The 19,046-nt window shown below is 50.9% G+C and overlaps 1 protein-coding gene across 1 annotated transcript in view; it reads left to right on the top strand.

Annotated features, from left to right (window-relative positions):
* VWA5B1 (von Willebrand factor A domain containing 5B1) overlaps window positions 1-18,855 on the top strand; it is a 48,979-nt gene extending 30,124 nt beyond the window's left edge. Inside the window, exons 14-21 of the mRNA XM_033228009.1 lie at window positions 1,694-1,871; window positions 2,341-2,655; window positions 4,728-4,865; window positions 7,520-7,633; window positions 9,456-9,530; window positions 10,158-10,227; window positions 11,381-11,498; window positions 13,092-18,855. Of these exons, the coding sequence (XP_033083900.1) occupies window positions 1,694-1,871; window positions 2,341-2,655; window positions 4,728-4,865; window positions 7,520-7,633; window positions 9,456-9,530; window positions 10,158-10,227; window positions 11,381-11,498; window positions 13,092-13,598 (1,515 nt within the window). The 3' untranslated portion in view covers window positions 13,599-18,855. The remainder of the gene's footprint in view (window positions 1-1,693; window positions 1,872-2,340; window positions 2,656-4,727; window positions 4,866-7,519; window positions 7,634-9,455; window positions 9,531-10,157; window positions 10,228-11,380; window positions 11,499-13,091) is intronic.
* Window positions 18,856-19,046: the final 191 nt, after the last annotated feature.

Raw genomic sequence — 19,046 nt, 5'->3', positions numbered from 1 at the left:
ACGTATATGGTCACGTAATCATCGCCACAGTGAGGATACAGGACAATCACAATTTACTTTTTTTTTTTTTTTTTTTTTTTTTTTTTTTTTTTGAGACGGAGTCTTGCTCTGTCGCCCGGGCTGGAGTGCAGTGGCCGGATCTCAGCTCACTGCAAGCTCCGCCTCCCGAGCTTCTCCGCCATTCTCCTGCCTCAGCCTCCCGAGTAGCTGGGACTACAGGCGCCCGCCACCTCGCCCGGCTAGTTTTTTGTATTTTTTAGTAGAGACGGGGTTTCACCGTGTTCGCCAGGATGGTCTCGATCTCCTGACCTCGTGATTCGCCCGTCTCGGCCTCCCACAGTGCTGGGATTACAGGCTTGAGCCACCGCGCCCGGCCACAATTTACTTTTTTAAAATAAGTTTTGTCTTGGACATCTTTTCACTTTGGCATGAAGAAAGCTACTTCCTTATTTTCAATGTTGTGTGACATTCTATTGCATGGAATATACCAGAACTTATTTGCCAACCCCGACTGACGCCAACCCCGACTGATTTCGGTAGTTTCCAGATTTTTACATTTACAAACCATACTGCAACAAATATACAGTACTCGCACATCGATATTTGCACTCTTGTGTATTTCCACAAGATTGAGTTCCTGAAAGAGAAATTGCCAGATCAAGGGGGCTTATGCATTTTAATTGATAGCACATTGCTAGATTGTCTCCCACAACTGTGTACCCATTTACATCAGCACTGACAGTCCATGAGAGACCCTGTCTTTCCATTGACCGCAGGGGTGCCATCAAACATTTGAATATTTGCCAATCTGCAAGATGGAAAAAAATTATAAACTTTTGCTATAAATGGCCTGCAAATGCCTTTAACACATTATTCTATTAAGTTTGTATTTTACCCCCAGTGATTTATAAAAGCTTCTTGAAAATGATCTTTGTCAAGACCATTGCAAATGTATTCCTCCATTTATCCTTGGCCTTTTGATGTCTGTTTGTACCAGCACAAGAATAGATAGATTAAATCAACAAAACAGAACAGAAAGTCCATAAATAAAACCAAATGTGCATGAAAGCTTTGTTACGATAGAGGTAGGAAACCGATTAAGCTGCAGGGATTCAAATGGGAAAACTGCATTCAATAAATTGTGAGATTCTTACCATTTGGAAAATCAAGAAAAATCTGATTCCTTTCTCCTTACTCCAAAATAAATTTCATGTAAATCAAAGATTTAAACACACAAACAAACAAAAATGAAATCCCAAAAATTCTAGAATATTTTTTGAGTGAGAAAGACCTTTTAAGTATGACATATGGGAAGACATAAGGAAAAAAGGTTGATAATTTTAGCCATACACACGAAAAAGTTTAAACTTTGTAGCAAAAAAAAAAAAAGTGGGTTTAGAATTATCCATGGTGTATTATTTTCCATAGCTTTCCATGGTTTGGAGTTTCTCCGTGGTTTCGGATTATTATTGTTGATGTTTCTCATGGATAATGGAGACTGGGTCATGTATCCCTGAGTACTGGAGGGGCAGTGCCCAGGAGGAGCTGCTGTGCCCCAGGAAAGAGCTGGTGGGGTGGGGGTGGGGAGCAGAAGGAAGGAGAGTCCAGCCACCAGGAGCTCTTCCTCCTCCTCCTCCGCCTCCTCCTCTTCCTCCTCCTCCTCCTCTTTCTCTTTCTTCTCTTCCATCCCTAGCCCTTGCCGAACAGTGGTCAGGACCTGGACCAGGGCCCCAAACTCCGTGGCCCAGGGGCCCGAAGGCCCTCTCTGCTGCCCCAAGGCTGCCAGCCCTTCCTGCCCTGGGGCCAGGAGACCCAGGCCTGGAGCCCCGTGAGAGAGCGGACTTCTGACAGCCGAAGCCCCGGAGATCTAGGTAGGTGACCACAGGATCCAGGACCTGACTGGGGACAGGGAGGAATCCTTGACTGTGGTTCAACTTCAGATGACAGGCCCAGAGGGCAGATGCCTGGGTCTGTCCCCTTGGGGTCTGCTGCGGCTCACCCCTTTCTGAGGACCTCACCAATCCCACGCTTCCCAGTCACCCTGGTTCTTGGGTGACCTGTGAGGCTGCAGCTCCATTCTCTGTGCCCCTGCCCCACCCCATTCTATCTGGCCCCCTCAGGCACTAGCTTCCTGGGAGGCGGATCTGTCCTCCCTTGGGGACAAGCCCATGCCCCCGCAGCTGTCCTAGGAAAGCAGTTGGAGTTGTCTGTTCCCTGGGGAGATGGAGGGAGTTGTACTTGCTTTGAAGTGTCTGCTCCCTGGGGAGGGACGTTGCCCCCTGGGAGTTAGCCGTCTGTCCCCCACGTCAGCGCTTGGCCCACTTGTCCCTCTGCCCGCAGAGCCGTCCCACCACCCCTCTGCCTTCGAGACAGAGGCATCCTCGGACTGGGAGGCCCCAGCCGAGTCCCAGGAGCGAGCCAGTCCCAGCAGGCCCGCCACCCCTGGCCCGGTGCTGGGCAAGGCCCTGGTCAAAGGCCTGCGCGACAGCCAACGCCTGCAGTGGGAGGTGAGCTTCGAGCTGGGGACCCCTGGACCGGAGCGGCGCGGGGCGCGGGATGCCGACCTATGGAGCGAGACCTTCCACCACCTGGCGGCCCGCGCCATCATCCGCGACTTCGAGCAGCTGGCGGAGCGCGAGGGCGAGATCGAGCAGGGTGAGCGCCGCGGACCTGCGCCTCTCTGGCGGAGGGCCTCCGGAGGACCATCCCCCTCCACACCCGCGCCCCCTTTCCCACCTGCCCCCGGTGATCCAGCCCAGCTTGGTCCGCCCACCTCCTTCCCGGGTCCTGCCCCACCCCCTCCTCACAGCCCCGCCCAGTTCCCCGCCCACTCTCCCTATGACCCGCCCACCTCCTTCCCCGCTCCATGCCCCACTCTCGCCCCATCCCCTCATTACAGCCGTGCCTAGTGCCCCGCACAACCCCCCATGGCCCGCCCACCCCGCTACTTCCCGCCATAGCCAGTCCCCACCTCCATAGTCAGCCACCTCCTTCCCTGACCCGGCCCCCACCCTGTGCCTGTCCACTTCCCCCAGGACCCGCCCTGCTCTCTCCTGTCGGCCTCCAGGACCCGCCCTCTCCTCACAGCCCCGCCCACTGCCCGCCCACTCGCCTCTGCGGCCTCCAGGCTCCGCCGCCTCCGCATTCTGCTCAGTGCCTGGGCTCATTCCCTATCCCCGCTCTAGGATCAGCCCTTCATCTCTGTCTTCAACCCCCTTCATCTGCCCACAGCCCCGCCACGGCTCACTGTTCCCCCACTCCACCTCACACCGCAGCCTGCAGGTGCCTCCCCTCACTCCCAATCGCCCTTCCCCTCATACCCGCCCACCCACCCACCCACACACCCACACACCCACACACGCACAGCCCAGGGCTCCATTCCATTCCCTCCAAGATCCACCCTCTTCCCCCTGCCTCCGAGTAAGTTGCCTTCTCCCCCAGCCCTGGGTTCTTCCACCCCATCCAGTGATCCGTCCTCTTCTCTCCCCGCCTCATTCCTCTCTCCTATGGGCGCCCCATTTCCCAGTGCTCCCCTGCAGCAGCCCCAGTAAGGCTCCAGAGACAGAACAATGGAGACAGCCCACACCTTCCTCCAAGTCCCCCAGTACAGTCCAGGGGCTCCATGCACTCATTCATCATGCCTTTATTTACTGTGGATCGGCTGGGGGCCAGGCTCCCACTGGGCCGGGTAAACGCAGTTGAACAGCCCAGTGAAAAAGCAATCTCCATCCCTTCCTTATCCATGAGTGCTTGACAAACTAGCAAGGAAGCCAGCATTAATCACATCATTACACAAATAATTAATTGAGTGCATTTGTCCTAAGTGCTATTAAGAAAAAAGACAGGAATCCAAGAGATTGTATAACAGGGATGGTGGGGGAGCTAATTTAGTCCAGGAATTGGGGCAGACTTTACTGAGAAAGGGACTGGTGGGATCTTGATGGAACACACTTGGAGAATAGAAATATAAATAGAGAATGGTTATATCATTTCTTTGTTGTGAGTTTATGCTTTATTTCTATAATAATATTATTTTGTTTATATTTTACTTGTATTTTTGTATTGTACATGTTACTTTTTTTCTTCCCATGAGTTCCTGACCTTACAGTTTATGAAGCACTTGTCTATCCTTCCTCTCTTTGGCTCCTCACACAGCCTTCTGGAGGCTGCAAGTCACGGAGACTACTCACCTCTTCAAAGGAAAGCGACTGGGCTTTGGGGTCAGACCATCCTGATCTCAGATCCATTCCTAACTTGCTATGTGACCTTAAACTCACCACTCTCCTCTAATTTGCAATGTCCTCAGCAGTTAAATGGGTCAGATCAGTGGTTCCCACCCACCAGCCAGGGGACCTGTTAAGTTTTACGGCAACGTTCCCATTAGACATCTGCAAAATTAAAGTACAAAATACAGACAACATAGCGGGTTGGGTGTTTTTAAAAATAAAACTACAGTTATTTAAAGGAAGTAGCTGTCTTTTATTCTGAGACAATATCTTACATTTTTACATTAAAATATCCTTTATTTTATGAAATGATGACGTGAAATGATGGTGGTTTTTTAAAAAATGTCTTTAGTTAGCAAGTTGGCAAGTCCTTGATTTTAAAGGCTTATTTAATCCCAAAGATGGAGACCACTGGTAGAGCCCCCCCTTTAGCTTCCAGCGCTTCTGTGTGAGGGAAGACTTTCTGAGTCTGAACAGTGACCCCAGTTTCTCCCTCCACAGGGTCCAACCGCCGCTACCAGGTGAGCGCCTTGCACACCAGCAAGGCCTGCAATGTCATTAGCAAATACACAGCCTTCGTGCCTGTGGACGTGAGCAAGAGCCGGTACCTGCCCACCATGGTGGAGTACCCCAACTGTGGTAAGGCAGGCGAGCGGCGGGGGCCCTCCTGGGGGCCAAGCAGCCCCTGTGGACTGGGGAAGGGAGCTGAGATACAAAAGACCACAGACCAGCAGGGAGGGGTGTGAGACAGGGCCTAGAAGCAGAAGGGCCCCCAGTGGATGATTTGGCTGCCAGGGGGTAGGAGCCCCTGGGGCCTCATCCCACTGCTCTGCAGAAGCTGTGAAATCACCCTAGTCCTTTTTCTCCACCAAATGAAAATGATTTTATTGTGTTTCTTCAAATGGGACAATATGTGCTCATTATAGAAAATTCTAAACTATAGAAAGATATAAAATGTAAAAGATAACTGAGGCCAACAGTCATCCAGGAGTGTATATTAGTCACCTGCTTGGTGTGACCATCCTTCCAGACTTCTCTCTGTGGATATCAACATGTAGAGAAATCAAAAGACAGATCATTTTACATGAATTGGATTATCCTAATATGTGCTATGTATTTTACAAAATATGGGCGTGGAAAGTGTCCCTCCATGAAATGAATCTATATCATTTTAATAGCATATTCCCCTGCAGGTAGATGTCATCCTCAGAATAGCCAATTAGTGTTCCAAAGCACTTTGTATATATTTTCAATCCTTTAATCCTCAAAACAGTTCCACAAAGTAGACACTATTATTATCCCCATTTTATAGATGGAAAACAGAGGCAGAAGGAGCTAAGTTACTTTCCTGAGGTCACACAGCTGTGATGGGCTGGAGCCAGGCTTTACATTTATTGTACTGGCTCTGGATTATGCATTTTCTTCCACTCCTTTCTACTGCCTCTGAAAATTTATTGCAACCTTTTAAAACCTGTTTTGACCTTTCGTTTATTCCCCATTTGGTTATTGTAAATTATACTGCAAAGAACATCTTTGTGCATCTGTCTGGTTGTTGCCTCAGTGTTAATTAATTCTTAGAAGTAGGACTGCAATGTCAAGGGGATGCCTGTTTAAAACTGTGATGTATGTTACCAAACTGCCCCCTTACCATCCCACAGGTTATTCAAATGTCCATCCTCTCCAACACTGAATATTGTTTATCTTTCTAAACTCTGCCAGTCTGATAGGTGAGAAGAGAATCTCTCTTTTGTCATTTTTTTAATTGTGAGATGCTTTTCATGTTTATGAACTATTGGTGCTTTTTTTGTTTCAAATTACATTTTCCTGTCCTTTATGGTCACCCCTCCCCTGCTTTGTATTAGCAGACTTCCAGAAAAAATTGTGTTTGGAAATAAAATATGCCCTTCCTAATTCCACCTGTCCCCCTTTTCTTATCTGTGGTATCAAAATGATCAACCCTCGTCAACTGCTGTCATTTCAGGCAGTGGAATGGCCATTTAATCAGGCTGTTGCCTTATTCATGTTGCGAGGATAACCATCCCTCCCACCCATCTCTGACCAGCCAGCTAGCATCTGTAGCCACAGCCTGGGAAGTTAGGGACCTGGCCCATATCTTAACCAAAGTCCCAAAGCCCCCTAAGATCTGGATCAGCACTTCCCCAAGTGTGTTTCAAGAAACTAGAACTCTAATTTCATGTCCTGTGAATAGCCATCCAGCATAAAAATAGAAAATACCAGATTAGGAAATACATTTAAGAACCACTGGATTAGCTAAAGTTCAAACGCTTTCTTTACTACAGAACTTCTCAGAGCCTTTAGCATGTTAATATACATCAAGAGGCTCAGAGATGGGCTACAGGATGCAGCTTCTCCAAAACTTGTTGCCCAACACAACTCCAATTTTTAAGGAAAAACTTACAGACTACTGTTCTCTGAGAGTGGGATTCCCTAAAGCATACTTTAGGGTGCTGTAACGTCTTTCTCCTCCTCCTCCTCCTCCTCCTCCTCCTTCTTCTTCTTCTTTTTTCTTTGAGAGAGTCTTTCTCTGTTGCTCAGGTTACAGTGCAGTGGCACAATCACAGCTCACTGCAATCTCTAACTTTTGGGCTCAAGTGATCCTCCCACCTCAGCCTTCCAAGTAGCTGGGACTACAGGCAGGCACTACCACATTCAGCTAATTTTTTTGTTTTGTTTTGTAGAGATAGGGTCTCGCTATGTTACCCAGGCTGGTCTCGAAGTCCTGAGCTCAAGTGATCTTCCCATCTCAGCCTCCTGAAGTGCTAACATTATAGACATGAACCACCCTGCCCAGCCCAGGGTGCTGTAACTTCATCTCTTTTCCATCCACCCCCTCTTAGTAATGCCCTGGGATTTCAGGGGCCTGCGCTGTGGGAGGAGTACTTGGGACATGGATCTCTGAGACAGTAAACAGAGAGAAGAACGGAGTGTTCCTGAGAAAACTGGCCTTTTAACTTCCTGGAAAGCATTGTGGCTTCTTGAACATTCTCTCAGCAATAGTATCTAGCCAGCAAGCTAGATATTATCCCCGTTTTCCAGATAAGGAGACCATGCCTTAGTGGGGTCTGCACCCATCCAACTGGAAAGAGATGGGGCTGGGCCTCAAACCCAGGTCTTTCTGACTCTAAAGCTTATGATCTTACCTTGTACTTCGCCTTCCTGCCTTTGGATAATTGAAAGATTGAAGCCAGAATCATTCCTGCCAGCCCTGGGGGAGAGGCAAAGGACTGGCACATTTGTACCCAACCACCCGCTTCCCCTTGTCTTCCGTGAAGGAGCTGCCCTGCGTATGCTCAGTTCTCGAGCTCCGGCCCAGCAGTGGAGGGGCACCTCTTCTGGCTTCGGACGGCCGCAGACCATGCTTGGAGAAGACTCAGCAGCAGGAGATGGTAAATTTCAGGCTCTAAGTAAGAGCCACCTTGGGCACTTTCAGAAGCCTGGGCCCCTGAGGTTACTGTGTTCTCATGTCTGAGGCCCTAGGACCTCTCTCTGAGTCTGCACTGTGGGCTTAGGCAGGCCCAAGGCAAAGCCAGGCATCCCAGGCTCTCTGAGGCCTAAGAGGGACAGAGAGGCTCGGTATGGCCTGAACACACCACCACTGACACAGCTCTCTCTTTGCCAGGGAGCGGCACCACCTCCTACCAGCACCTCTCCCCTTCTGAGCTCTGCTGACCCTGGTGCTGTTCCCTGCCTCCAGCCTCTGAGTCCTCCCAGGCACCAACTGCCAGGAAACCTAATAAACAAGGGAAAAAGCAAAGAGCGAAGAGGCAGTCCCATCTGTTTGGGTCCCACCATCTGTTTCTTTCAGGATTCCCAACAGCCTCCTTTGAGCCTTCACCTGGTTTCACTGTGCCTGAAGCTTGGCTGCTTGAAGAGCCAGGTTTTGACCTTTTTGTGACCTTGCACTAGTTCCCAGGATGGCTTTAACCCTCTGTGTCCTGCGTGGATGTGTGTCTTTCTGTCTCCCTAAAGATAGCCTAACTGCTGCACTCGTCCTAACCCCTTTCTAGGTACCCTCACATGCACAGTGAGGATCTCCTGCCTTTTGCTGTGCAGGAGGAAGACATCAGAGGTCTTCCTCCTGCACATAAGCCACTAGCCCAGCCACCCAGCCCATAAGGATTTTTTATTCCAGGTCCTAGAAAGTGCTCACAGACACTGATGGGTTTTAAAACAAAAACAAAAACAGAACCCAGTATGAGGGGGTGGAAGCACAAAGGAGCTCTTCAGAATCAAAGTTTTCTTTCAATTTCTTGGTCTCGTTGGCCTCTAAACCCAGCAGAACCAGCTCCACCCCAGCCAAGCTGAGCACCCAGGCTTCAGGAAATTGCTGGTCTATACCTTCCTTTCTCTGAAGCTTAGCTTTTTGGGTGGCCCATGGCTTCTGTCAAAATCACGAATCCTTTATTGATTGATTGATTGATTGATGGAGTCTCACTCTGTCCCCCAGGCTGGAGTGCAGTGGCGCGATCTCGGCTCACTGCAACCTCCACCTCCTGGGTTCAAGCGATTCTCCTGCCTCAGCCTCCCGAGTAGCTGAGACTACAGGCACCGACCACCATGCCTGGCTAATTTTATATTTTTAGTAGAGTTGGAGTTTCACCATGTTGGCCAGGCTAGTCGCAAACTCCTGACCTCAAATAGTTCACCATCTCGGCCTCCCAAAATGCTGGGATCACAGGCATAAGCCACCATGCCTGGCTACAAATCCCTTCCTTGAAATTGTTCTCTGATTCATGCCCACATTCCTGACTTCTTTTTTCCCTTTTTTTTTCCTTTGGTTTTGTTTTTTTTTTGTTTTTTTTTGTTTTGTTTTTTTGAGGCAGGGTCTGTCGTCCAGGGCTTTACTAAGCACTTAGCAATGGACTAGGCACTATCTGTGTGTTATCTTTACCACATTGTGAGATAGATAATATTATTCCCAATTTGCAATCAAAATTTATGAAGTAATTTTACCAAGTCCCCACAGCTGGTCGGTGGTGGTGGTGGTGGTGGTGGCGGGGGTCAGGATTTGAACCTAGGCCTGTCTAACCTTATGGTGGGGCAACGGTTATATCTGAAAGATGAAGGCCCATCCGAGCAGGGTTGGAAACCCTAGCCTTACTCTCCAACCCACCTGCAGACACCATGAATTAGACCATCACTCTCCTGGGGGATGGGAGGCGAGGAAGGGAGGGGAGAAGTCCAGCCTCACTGGTTCCTCTGTCCTAGACATGGAGGCAAGTCCCACTGCTCCCTTCAGCGAGGCCATGTCCTCCAGCCACGAGAAGCACGGTGCTTCTGAAGGTGAGTGGGCAGGTGGCCCTGCCTCTCCATCAAGATGGTGACAGGGATTAGTCCTGGGGTCAGAGAGTGTCTTAGCACCAACAAAGTCCTCAGGGCTTCATGGAGTCCTCAAAGCAGCCCTCTGCACTGGGAATAGGATTATCCCCAATTGAAAGATAAGGAACAGGTGCAAAGAGGTGAAGTGACTTGCCCAAGGTCACAGAGCACACTGGTGACAGAGCTGGGCTTGGATCAGGCCTCCCAGTTCCCTGCTGAGGGACCATTTTGCCACTCCGCTCTGCCTAGAGTCCTCTAGCAACGTGCCAAGGAGGTCAACTCAGTGTCCCCATTTGGGAATGAGCAGAGCTGAGTGAAGCTGTCACTGCCCCCACAAGTAACTTTCCAGAAGATCCCAGGGGCTGCCGGCCAAGGAATCTTGGAGGCCAGCTTTTTACATGCGAACGTAATCTCATCCCACCTCACACCAACTGGAACAGAAGGAGCTCTGCAGCCTAATGGTTAGCTCCAGTCCCTAGGAGCGTAGCTAAGCCCCTGCCCCTCTCTGGGCCTCTGTCCCCCGAGTTGGTCAGTAAGCAGTTGGACAGGGTCATCTTCAGGTCTCAACTCAGTCATTTCATGGCTCTCCAGGTCCCCTGCACAGCCTGGCCACAAATACTCTTTCTTCCATGAAGGCCTCAGAGAATCTCTTTGGATCCAGGTAGGTGGGATTTCCAATAAAGGTACACTCTCCTGCCACCCATTTTCCTGGGGTGGTCCCTGGGGCTTTCCCTGACTTGGAAGGCCAAAGACAGGTTCAGCCTGACATTTAGGCAGGTGTCGTAAAGAAGGCACTCCTGCCCAGAGCAATCACTGTCTCCCAGGCCTCACCCTACCTCAAATCCCCCATTTTACTTTATCTCCCACACTTCCAAGATATCTTTCCAAATGCAAGTACACATGGGAGCGCTGACAGAAAACTCTTCTGACCACTGGGCTAGACAAGAATATGATAGTAAAAGAGGGTCATGATCCAGGTGTAGTAGCTCACTCCTGTAATCCCAGCACTTTGGGAGGACGAGGCAGGAGGATCACTGAAGTGATCCTCCTGGCTGGGAGTTCAAGACCAGCCTGGGCAACACAGTGTGACCCTGTCCCTACAAAAAATTTAAAAATAGGCCAGTCGCGGTGCTCACCCCTGTAATCCCAACACTTTGGGAGGCCGAGATGGGCAGATCATAAGGTCAGGAGTTCGAGACTAGCCTGACCAACATGGTGAAATCCTGTCTCTACTAAAAATACAAAAATTAGCCAGGTGTGGTCACGCATGCCTGTAATCCCAACTGCTCGAGAGGCTGAGGCAGGAGAATTGCTTGAACCTGGGAGGCAGAGGTTGCAGTGAAATGAGATCATACCACTGTACTCCAGCCTGGGCAACAGAGCAAGACTCCATCTCAACAACAACAACAAAAAAATTTAAAAATGAGCCAGACATGGGTGCGTGCCCGTAGTCCAGAAGACTGAGGTTGAGAGGATTGCTTGAGCCCAGGAGGTTGAGGCTGCAGTGAGCTATGATCGTGACACTCAAGCCTAGGTGACAGAGTGAGATCCTGTCTTAGAAGCAAAACAGAACAAAAAAAGAGGGTCCTCAGGAGAACATTAACCTCTTCCTAGTCGCAGGTGCTGCTGACTCATTGAGTGACTTGGAGCAGTTGCTTCAAGCCCCATCTTTCCAGGCTTCCGCTTCCTTAGCTGTCAGATAAGGAGGTTGGAGGGAACCATCTGTTGCATCCCTTCTGACCCTGACTTGCAGGGGCTTCTGGGTGGGCACTGGAGGTTGGGATGCCCAGGGCCACCTGACTTCACCTGCACAGGCTAAATCTCAACAAGTCCAGGCTACTGACACGAGCAGCCAAGGGCTTCCTGAGCAAGCCACTGATCAAAGCTATGGAGTCGACCTCCGGGAACCAGAGTTTCGACTACGTACCGCTGGTGAGTGCCCTGACCCCAGGTGTCAGTCTCCCTCGGCTCCACTCAGCAGCAGGGCCTTCCTGTGATCCCTCTGCCCACCTCTCCACTTCCTCAAAGAGAAGAAGGCTTTGGTCTTAGAGCTCAGATCCCCCTGAGTTTTGAAGCTTCCTAGAGCTTCCCACCCAAGTAGTTAGCAGAGCAGAAGGAGTTTGCATGAATCTCCCCTGCCCAGAGGCCTAGGGATATTGCTAGAAGCCAGCACCAGCATCACGAAAATTCTTTGCAATCTGCTATCTTTGCCTTAAAAATTCGTGGGAATTTTGCATTCTACTCCACGCATCTATGTGTATCTGTTTTTCAATACATAAAAATAAGCTTTGGAATGACTCACCAGTGAGTAAAATTAACATCCCAGGAACATGGACCGTGTTTAGCAACTGGGTCTGCAGACACCCCAGCATGCTGCGGCAGGGTGAGAGGCCCAGGTCTGCAGTGGGCTTCTCTGAATTAAGGAGCAAGGGAAACTGGCCCTGCCACAGTTGGGGCCCCTCAGGACTTTGGAAACAGAAGATGCTCGAAGGAGGAGCACAGTTTGAGCAGCACTGCATACCTCTTCTGTCCCTGCATACCCAAGTGCATAATATTCTGAATTTCCAAATATCCAGGGCGACCGGGCACTAGGCATGTTTTCACTCAACAAGTATTTATTGAGTCAGGTCCAGTGCTAGACCCGGGAGAGACAACATTGAACTAGACAAACGTAGTTTCTGTATTCATGGTGCTAAGTGTCTAATAGGATTCAGACAAGGAACCAGGCAATTCTAACCATTGGGAGTGGCAATGGGAGAGGTCTTGTTTGGTTGGGGAGTACAGGACATCTAGCCCAGGCTTGAGGTGGGGGGAGCAGAACTAGGCATGACTTCTTGGAGAAGGTCAAGGCTAAGCCAAGACTTGCAGGATGAAGAGTTTGGCCAAAGGCCTCCAGAGGAGAGACACAGCTTGACAGCTGGGGAATGGAGTTGGAGAGGGTAAGAGTCAAACTAGGGTTAGGTGGTGTAGAGCTTTATTGATTGTATTTTGGACTTAGTCTATGAGACACTGAAGTTATTGAACTGAGCCTCCGAAAAGTGTGTGATCTATGCCTCATAGAGATCCCTGTGTATGTAGGACAGATGGATTGGGGGTGGGGAGAGGGGAGGAAAGAGGAGGCAGGAATAACATAAGGAAGCACGTGATAGATTGCAGAACGATTTAGAAAGTAGACCTGTTGGGACTCGGAAACTGGTGGTTACACAGGGAGAAAGAGGAAGGAGAGCTGCTAGAGTTCACTGCATGGCAGGGGACATTTCCAGTGGTCCAACTGGGCCCATCCACCTAGGACAAGAGGCAAATATGCAGTGAAGATGTTGACTTGGGCTTGGAGAATGACCTGTTTGAAGTGTCTGCAGGATAAAGGATAGAAATGCTCAATTGACCTGGGTATCCTGAAAATCCCCCAGGCAGGCAGGGTGGGACAGGCAACATGGATCCAGGCTTTCGCATGGCCTGGGGCTCCCTGGGCTAAAACATTTGAGGCCCACTGAAGGGCTTCCCCCCCCGCCCACCCGCCAACAGGTGTCTCTGCAGCGGGCCTCCGGAGCCTTCCTGCTAAACCAAGCCTTCTGTGAGGCCACGCACATTCCCATGGAGAAGCTCAAGTGGACATCCCCTTTCACCAGCCACCGAGTGTCCCTCACCGCCCGCCCATCTGAGTCCAAGACCCTGAGTCCCCAGCTGTGCACCAGCTCCTCATCTCGGCACCTGTCCTGTGACAGCTTCTCTCTGGAGCCTCTGACCAAGGGCAAGCTGGACCTGGAGCCAAAGGCAGTGGTGGAGCACACTGGGAAGCTGTGGGCCACGGTGGTGGGGCTGGCATGGCTGGAGCACAGCTCGGCCTCCTACTTCACTGAGTGGGAGCTGGTGGCCGCCAAGGCCAACTCATGGCTGGAGCAGCAGGAAGTACCCGAGGGCCGCACGCAGGGCACACTCAAGGCCGCTGCCCGCCAGCTTTTTGTGCTTCTGCGGCACTGGGATGAGAATCTCAAGTTCAATATGCTCTGCTATAACCCGAATTATGTGTAGTTGGGTGAGGGGGAGGCTGGGTAGAGGGAAGGGTGGGGAGGAGAGGGATGGGTAGGGTCATGTCGGCCTGGTTTGGGGAGCTTTTGGAGCTGTAGCCAATACATCAGTTACTAGAAAGCGCCCTGGACTGGCAGCCAGGAGGCCTGAGTTCAATCCCAACTTTGCTACCATCCAGCCATGCAACTTTAGGCCAGTCCCTGCCCCCCGTCTGGGCCACAGTTTTCTCATCTATAAAATAAGAGGGTGAGATGAGGGAGGTGGAGTGGATATCAAATGGTTCAGTGTTCCTTTCTGCCCATTCAGGCAGTCCCAGGCCGACTGCTGCTGGGGCTGGGGAAGGAAGTCGCAGTGGAAGCCTGAGACCTCTCTGGAGGTAGACCACGTGGGCACAGCAATGCCACTCAAATAAAGGGCAGATGAGAGGACCCAGTGACCGCAAGTAACCAGGCCTACAGGCTTGCATAGGCACATAGAGACTAGCAAGTCTGGTGCTTGTAGGACAGGCTCTTGTCTCCAAGGTAACAGCCTAGGACCCCCTAAATCCCACTTAAAAGCCAATTGGAGAACCTTCCTTCTCAACACTTTTCAAAAGAGTCGCTCGGGGGCCTTTTGTTTCGGCTAGGAAGCTTCCTTAGTACATGCTAGTATTGACTTACAGATCATTAGTGGCTCCCTCACTAGGAAGAAGTGGTGGCAGGACCAGGGAGACACCTTGTGAGTTGACGTGTTAGATTTAAGTGGCAGTCTGTGCGAAAATAGTCCTAAAAGAACAGACATGGTCACAGAAGTCAATGAAGACACCAGACAACACCTTCATTTACATACTTTTAGAAATTGGGTAAAGCAAACTGCATCACTTGTACTGAGGCACTAGGGAGGCACCTCCAAGTGGGTCACGCCATGGGATCAGGGTGGCCTCTCGAGCCATGCCACGCAGTGGGAGAGAGGCACCTTTTTGAGAGAGCCATGCTTGGCTGCAGTGCCTTTGGGGATGGCAGCTCTGGCCAGGGGAGACCTGATTTGTTGGGTGAAATGAATGAATTGACACTTCAGTCAGGATCCCCTAGGCGCTTCCTGCCCTCAAGCCCACTGTGTGATGCCTCACTGTGTGGGGACTGGAGTGCTGTGGCCTCAGATACCCTAATGGCTGGCATTGAGCTGCCCAGTCTCGTCTGCTCCACTGACTCCCCTGGAGGTGGGTCTAGACCTCACCAAGGAACCCCACAGCTTGGGACTTCAGGCTGAATCTATCCACCCTGGAAGCCTCCTCCTTCAAGGCCTTAATCTCTCCTCATTAAATTCCTGTCCCAACCTTGGCTTGAAGCTCCACAGACTTCCCTCTTGGGAAGGCCTTGAGAGCTTAGCTTATCAAACCAACCATGGGGTCCTGTGGGCTCTGGCGCAAGCCCCAGTCTCAGGAAGACTGGAGGGGTGTGCAGCCTACAGCACAGGCTGCAGTCAGGGAGGAGGCTCCAGCAGAACGCCCACCGGGCACAAGGGCAGAAAAGGCAGCCCCAACAGGATGCAGTGCCCCCCACTCCCCACCCCTCCATCTCACCCTCCTGCTATGCCACAAGTCTCCCAGGAGGGATTCTCACAGCCTTTTTGAATACTTAAGATAAAATCCCATTGCTGCCTCGTGAACTGGCCCTCCTTCAGACTTACCCTCTGGGGAGGAACCCAGGCAGGCAAGCCTGGACACTGTGGCCATCATGGCTCCAGGTGGGGTGGGATGCCAATCAGGATGTTGGCTCAAAGTCAGTGCCACCAAGGCGGGTAAGGGCTTTGGGCTGTCTTGCTCCAGTCTTCCAGGAGATGGGAGCAGAGCTTTGTCATCTCCCTGCACACCCCCCATCCCTTGCCAAAAACACTTATTTAGCTATGCAGGCAGCAGCCTCAGCTTCAGGGTAAGGGTGGCCGGGGGTGGCATCTACTTCCTGGACCACAAGTAATGGAAAAAATGCCAGGTTTTGAGTTGGAACACCCAGACTCAGGTCTCAGCCTAGTACTAGTTTGGGCAAGTGGTTTCTCCTCCTAGGTGCCCTGGAGCTGGGGCTTTCTCCTGCTCTGACAGTCCCAGACTCTCTGCCTCTGAGATGTTTCCCTCTTCATAACTGTGAATTTGCTTGAGTTCTCTGTACGACCTTGAACAAGTGGCGTATGTGTTCTGGGCCTCTTTCCTTCTCTACGTAACCAGGCAGAAGTGGGCTGTCCAGCACCTCCCCGCCCCACCAGATGAGTCTGATTCTGGGTCTCCAGGCCTCAGCATGGACAGTGGCCAGGGCTGGAAGTGAATCGGTCTCTGCCAGGATAGAACTAGTGCTACAAGATGCCTAGCAGGAGCACAAGAAATCCAGCAAGGTGGCGGGCACGCCACCCACTTCTCTAGGAAAGTTCCTCAGACTCCGCTCCCACACCAGCCACTGGAGCTCTGCAACATGTTTGAGGCCCAAGAAAACGGCTGATGTCTGCAACCCTGGTTCCCCTGCCCAGCCCCAAAGGTGCAGAAGAACAAATCTTCATTGGTTGCCAATAACCCAAGAGCTGTGGGGGCAGGTCTGAACAAGAGATTTTTAAAGACCTTCAGGGGTATTGAGATGACATGCAGTCTCAAAAACGTGCTACCAGGATTGCTAGGGAGAGGACCGAAGGGACACGTTTTAAGGAAAAGATAAGAACCTTTGGTAATTAGTGCATGCATTGAAGCTAATAGAGTTCTAAAGGTTCTGAAGCAGGGAACACATTGCCCCTGCAATCTCATTTACTTTGGGTTAATCTGGTTTAACTTGTTCAACCAGCCCTTGCTTTCTAGGTCATACAAAGGAATATTTATGCCCTGTACTGTCTGAAGAAAGGGCTAATGCCCCCGTATGACAAAGCCCAGCCTCCAAGCTGCCCTCAGTGGGAAAATCACTGAGCTGAGAGCTGAGGAACCCAAGCATTGGTCCCAACTCCACCACCAGTGTGCTGTGTGACTTCTGGAAAATTACTTGCTTTCTCTGAACCCCTGTTTCATCTTTTTTGGAATGACGGGGGTTCACAAGATCAGCATTTCCAACACTCAGATGAGACATGAATAAGCTACCTATTAGAAGCCGTGCTATGGGCAAATATGTTGGGGAAGCAGTAGGAAGACAAACTTCTCTAGGTTAGGACAACCTGACCCGTTAATATGTTACTATGCGTTGTCAGGCTTCGAGCAGGTGGCCCAGCAGCAGCTCTTCTCAGCCTACTCGGTTGGAAGATGCTAGTCTAGATCTCCCTTAGGGCTCCTGGGGCACTGGCATTCAGAAAGCCTTTACTGGGTGCCTACTGTATGCCAGGCATGGCATACTGGGGTACCACGGTGAACATATGAGGTGCTGTCCCTGTCCTTTTTGGAGCTTGGCAAGGAGCATTTGAAGAATCTCTGTTCCACAAATCATTTTCCCATTCCCTGGTTCTGTAAGTGGGTTTGTCTTCACTGGCCCTTGAATGGTCCTGCTATCTGTGGGTGTGGCCTCGTATTAGCACTAACTACCTAGGCACTTGTGCTAATGGCCAGCCCCCTGAGCTTTCAGACACTCTTTTATGGTGTGGTATGGTACAGATGGCCACAATAGCTCATGGTATTGCACAGCCAGAGGGGAGTTCGTGCTGGGGGCCTCCTTGTTCAGGTGGAGCAGGGATGTCCCTGCAACAGAGTGCCCCGAGGGCCCAACCTCCTGCCACACGCAGATGCAGAATCCTGTCTCTGAGGCCCCTCAGCTCGACACCAACTCCAGACGCCAGGAAAATTGGGCCCCATCCTTTGGCAGACTTACACTGGACTTGTCCATGAGCAGCCTCGGTTTCCAGCCGGCACCCATGTTTCCCCAGCCAGTCCTCTCTCTCTGAGCAAAATGAATGGCATTCCCTGGCCTTCACTGACCTAGCTGCTACTCACTGCCACTTGCTGTGGTTGATGAACGGACTAGCTGCTTCCAAGATTAGATTCTGGTGGGCTTTCACCTGCTCTTCAGAGACATGAAAAGCAAGGGTTCCTCCTTCTCCCTTCCAGTTGGTTCACCAGGAACAGCTGTCAAAAAAGGTTTCTGGAAGTTTCCTCTAGATCCTGACTTGCCCTCTGTTCATCCCTACCCTTATTTGAGGACCATGCTACTGTTCCCCTTCTCTCTTCCTTGGCAGGGATTCCCCATGAAAGGGAAGGAGGAAAGGGGTCTCCCCCGTCTGTGTACAGCCTGCCCCCCATCCTGTGATTGGCTGCCCCATTGACCTGCCTGGCTGGATCCTGCGTGACACCCCAGTACCTGTCATTCAGGGGTCCAAATGCCCAAATGCATGTCTATTTGCACATTATAACATCTCCCAGTGGTCCCTAGATTCTAATGCATTCCGTACTTTTAGTGCCCTGGGAAAGGAGAGGGAAGGGTACTGCCACCCCAGGAATGGGGCACGTGCTCATTGCCTTGGCACTTGGAATATTTTTTTCTCACCAATCTAGCAGAGACTAGAGAAGTCAACAGCAAAAAGATGGACACATTCTTCAGCACTAACATAACATGCTCTGCAATGCCAGTGTAAAAATAACTGGGGCAGGGGTGTGTGTGGCATTTTGCAGCTGGGTAATCTGATCCGCAGAGATCTGCCCAAGGTCAGAGGCTTGGCAGCAGCTCCTGGCCACGCCTACAGCTCCCAACTGTGGATCTCTCTGCCCTGTGTGTCCAGCCCTGCTCCCAGCCCGTTGACTTTAGCCTCTCAACAGCACTGCCTCCCTGGGTTACCCAACGAGGTGGGATTTTTCTCCTGTTCATGCTGCAAATCTCCTTGGCTCAGGGCCAGCTGTCTTGAGCTTACAGCCGCGTCCCAACGCAAAGCGCCTCATCTCAATGCCGCTGACTGTGGTGACACATGTGGTATAGTTTCACTATCTGCCCAGGTGGCTTTGGCTCAAGTGGCATGGCTGGTGCTTGTCCCCGTCAGAGCCTCAAGTGCCTACAACATGCTACCCGCGCCCTCACCTGCTCACCCGTAATGTCCCCACAGTGCCTGTGACACTTTCTTCTTGGGATACGCATCACCTGCTTGCCTGGTAGCCAATTACATAGATGTCATGGAAGTCCTGGATGTCAGCCGTCTAATGTCCACTAATACTCAGCAAATCCTGCCCTAGGGCTGTGTATGTGTCTGTTCCCGAAAGAAATGGCTTCTTTGTACATGGTGGCTACTGTTCTCTTCTAGGCTTTGAGCTGATAAAAATTGTTGAACCTGATAATATGACAAAGTTATATCTGTGTCTGATATTTTGTTCTCAAAGCCAAGGATTCTTGGTTTTCAAACTAGCACTTCAGTGATCTGTTTGCCTCACTTCACGTGTCACATCTGCCTTTGCTTGGGTTCCCCATAAGGTGACCAATTGTCGCAGTGTGCCAGGGACTGAGGAAGGTTGCCAGGATGTGAGACTTTTGG

This window comes from Trachypithecus francoisi, unplaced genomic scaffold (genome assembly GCF_009764315.1).
Source record: "Trachypithecus francoisi isolate TF-2019V2 unplaced genomic scaffold, Tfra_2.0 Lachesis_group12, whole genome shotgun sequence".
Taxonomy (NCBI): Eukaryota; Metazoa; Chordata; class Mammalia; order Primates; family Cercopithecidae; genus Trachypithecus; species Trachypithecus francoisi.
This window is presented reverse-complemented; position numbering and strand designations above follow the sequence as displayed.